The sequence below is a fragment of the Carlito syrichta genome, unplaced genomic scaffold (genome assembly GCF_000164805.1).
Source record: "Carlito syrichta isolate Samal-C Ts95f unplaced genomic scaffold, Tarsius_syrichta-2.0.1 Scaffold153575, whole genome shotgun sequence".
Lineage (NCBI taxonomy): Eukaryota > Metazoa > Chordata > Mammalia > Primates > Tarsiidae > Carlito > Carlito syrichta.
The window spans coordinates 3,142-5,717 of NW_007097671.1; the positions used below are offsets into that span (position 1 = coordinate 3,142).

General features: G+C 68.5%; 1 protein-coding gene across 1 annotated transcript in view; it reads left to right on the plus strand.

The window, feature by feature from the left end:
- The first annotated feature begins 19 nt into the window (after nucleotides 1-19).
- SMARCD2 (SWI/SNF related, matrix associated, actin dependent regulator of chromatin, subfamily d, member 2) overlaps nucleotides 20-2,576 on the plus strand; it is a 4,151-nt gene continuing 1,594 nt past the window's right edge. The window contains exons 1-9 of the mRNA XM_021708917.1: nucleotides 20-204; nucleotides 379-421; nucleotides 548-670; nucleotides 1,277-1,432; nucleotides 1,737-1,850; nucleotides 1,965-2,066; nucleotides 2,174-2,335; nucleotides 2,430-2,527; nucleotides 2,566-2,576. The exon at nucleotides 2,566-2,576 is cut by the window's right edge and continues 134 nt beyond it. Of these exons, the coding sequence (XP_021564592.1) occupies nucleotides 47-204; nucleotides 379-421; nucleotides 548-670; nucleotides 1,277-1,432; nucleotides 1,737-1,850; nucleotides 1,965-2,066; nucleotides 2,174-2,335; nucleotides 2,430-2,527; nucleotides 2,566-2,576 (967 nt within the window). The 5' untranslated portion in view covers nucleotides 20-46. The remainder of the gene's footprint in view (nucleotides 205-378; nucleotides 422-547; nucleotides 671-1,276; nucleotides 1,433-1,736; nucleotides 1,851-1,964; nucleotides 2,067-2,173; nucleotides 2,336-2,429; nucleotides 2,528-2,565) is intronic.

The window sequence follows — 2,576 nt, forward strand, 5'->3', positions numbered from 1 at the left end:
CTGCCCGCCCTTCCCACAGCGAGCCGGCTTGTCACCAGGGGGCCGGATGCCCATGGCCGGCCTGCAGGTGGGGCCCCCCGCTGGCCCCCCGTTTGGTGCAGCGTCTCCATTGCGACCGGGCATGCCGCCTGCCATGATGGACCCCTTCCGAAAGCGTCTGCTGGTGCCCCAGGCCCAGCCCCCAATGCCCACCCAGCGCCGGGGGTAAGGCCAGCCTGTCCTCCCCCCTCTCCTAGCCCAGCCCTGGGGGTGGCAGGGGTCGCCTCTCCGAGAGCTTGGACTTGAGGAAGACCCCTGGCTCTCTGGGGGAGGGGCCTGCAGGACTGCGGGGAGCACTCCTGAGGCTGACCTTGTGCCTCATGGGTTTTTGTGCCCCAGGTTAAAGAGGAGGAAGATGGCAGATAAGGTGCTACCTCAGCGAGTAAGTGCTGGGACCCCAGCCCGGGATGGGAGGAGGGGCGGCTGGCCGGGGCAGTGTCCGTCTCCCTGGCTGGGGGTGGGACGAGGGGGCGGCCACAGCGAGCCCACGAGTGCCTGCCTCCCCCAGATTCGGGAGCTCGTCCCGGAGTCTCAGGCATATATGGACCTCTTGGCTTTCGAGCGGAAGCTGGACCAGACCATCGCCCGCAAGCGGATGGAGATCCAGGAAGCCATCAAGAAGCCGCTGACGGTAGGAGCCCCCCACCACACCCCGTGCTGCGCCGGCCCTCCCTGGCTGCTTTCCAGGGCTGGGCGAGGGTCCGTAGTGGGCAGTGCGGGGCCACCGGCCAGTGGAGCAGAGACTTGCGTGCGGTATCCCTGAGAGGGTGGGACGCGTGAAGCGCTCCCAGTGCAGAGCCTGCCCCGGGCGCACTCTTCCCCGTGTGGGCGGCCTGGGCATCGCGTGCGCGGGCAGGTCTTGGGCCGTGGCAGTCCTGTGGGGCGTGGCGAAGTCTGACTACTAGACTTGAGGAGACAGGGCAGTTCCTTCCTCCTCCCCTCCCTGGAGAAGCTTGTCTTTTCGTGGTGATCGTCTCGGGCGGTCCGGAGGGGTGGAAGCTTTCCAGGAGACCAGGATGCCTGGGGCCATGATGGCTGTTGGGGTCTCTTGGGACGTGCGCACTCGGCCCCACTCTGCCCGCAGCTTGTGAGGGGCCGCCCCGCGGCCCGGTGGCGTGGGCAGTGCTGGAGATGCCGGGCCCTCAGCAGTCAGTGCTGATTGTTGAGTGACTCGTGGGGATATCGGGGCTTCCTGAGCCCAGCGTCTCGGTCCACCTTGGACGGTTCTTCTCCTCAGCAAAAGCGGAAGCTTCGGATCTACATCTCCAACACGTTCAGTCCCAGCAAGGCAGAAGGCGATGGTGCAGGGACTGCTGGGGCGCCTGGGGGAACCCCAGCAGGGGACAAAGTGGCCTCCTGGGAGCTCCGAGTGGAAGGAAAACTGCTGGACGACGTGAGTGGGGACGGAGGCGTGTGGAGGGGGAGGCCCGTTGGGTTACGCCCAGGACCAGAGGCTGGGGCTCCCAGGACGTCCTGCCGCAGGCGGGGGGCACAGCTCTGGGTAGCGCGTGGCCGCGACAGCCGGGCCCTGAGGGGCAGTCGGCGTCCCGGGGACGTCCCTCGCCGGCCAGTGGGGCTGCCGGAGCCCTTCCCTGCCCCTGGAGTGGCGCTCCTCCCCGGGCCCAGGGGGCCCCGCCGCGGGCTCAGGCTGCCACCGCCTCGGGCGCCGGCTCAGGAGCTGGGCCCCTCGGCCTCAGGCCCCTTTCCACTCCCAGCCTAGCAAGCAGAAGAGGAAGTTCTCTTCGTTCTTCAAGAGCCTGGTCATTGAGCTGGACAAGGAACTGTATGGGCCTGACAATCACCTGGTGGAGGTGAGGGGGCCGGGCGCAGTGCTCAGGCTGCCGGCGAGCGGCAGGCGGGTGGCCTGGGTCCCTGGGGCGTCTGCGCCCACCCCTGGTAAGCGCTGCCCGCCTCCTCCCTGCCAGTGGCACCGGATGCCCACCACCCAGGAGACAGACGGCTTCCAGGTGAAACGGCCCGGAGACCTCAATGTCAAGTGCACGCTCCTGCTCATGCTGGACCACCAGGTGACGGAGGCCCTGGCCACGCCCCGGGAGGGCGGGTTCGTGAGCCCTTCGCGCCCCTGCCCTGCCGACTTCGCAAGCGCGCATCCTGACGCCCACTGCGCCTCCAGCCTCCCCAGTACAAGCTGGACCCCCGCCTGGCGAGGCTGCTGGGCGTGCACACGCAGACGCGGGCCGCCATCATGCAGGCCCTGTGGCTCTACATCAAGCACAACCAGCTGCAGGATGGCCACGAGCGCGAGTACATCAACTGCAACCGCTACTTCCGCCAGGTCAGCCGAGCCCCCCCCCAGGCCGGCCCTGTGCGCCCCTTCTGGGCTCCCTCCCCGCGCCCGCAGAGCGTCACCACCCTGGCACTCTCCCCAGATCTTCAGCTGTGGCCGACTCCGCTTCTCTGAGATCCCCATGAAGCTGGCCGGGCTGCTGCAGCACCCAGACCCCATCATCATCAACCACGTCATCAGGTGGGTGCCGGCAGCGGGCTGGGCGGCCCTTTCGAGAGCAGGCTCGCGC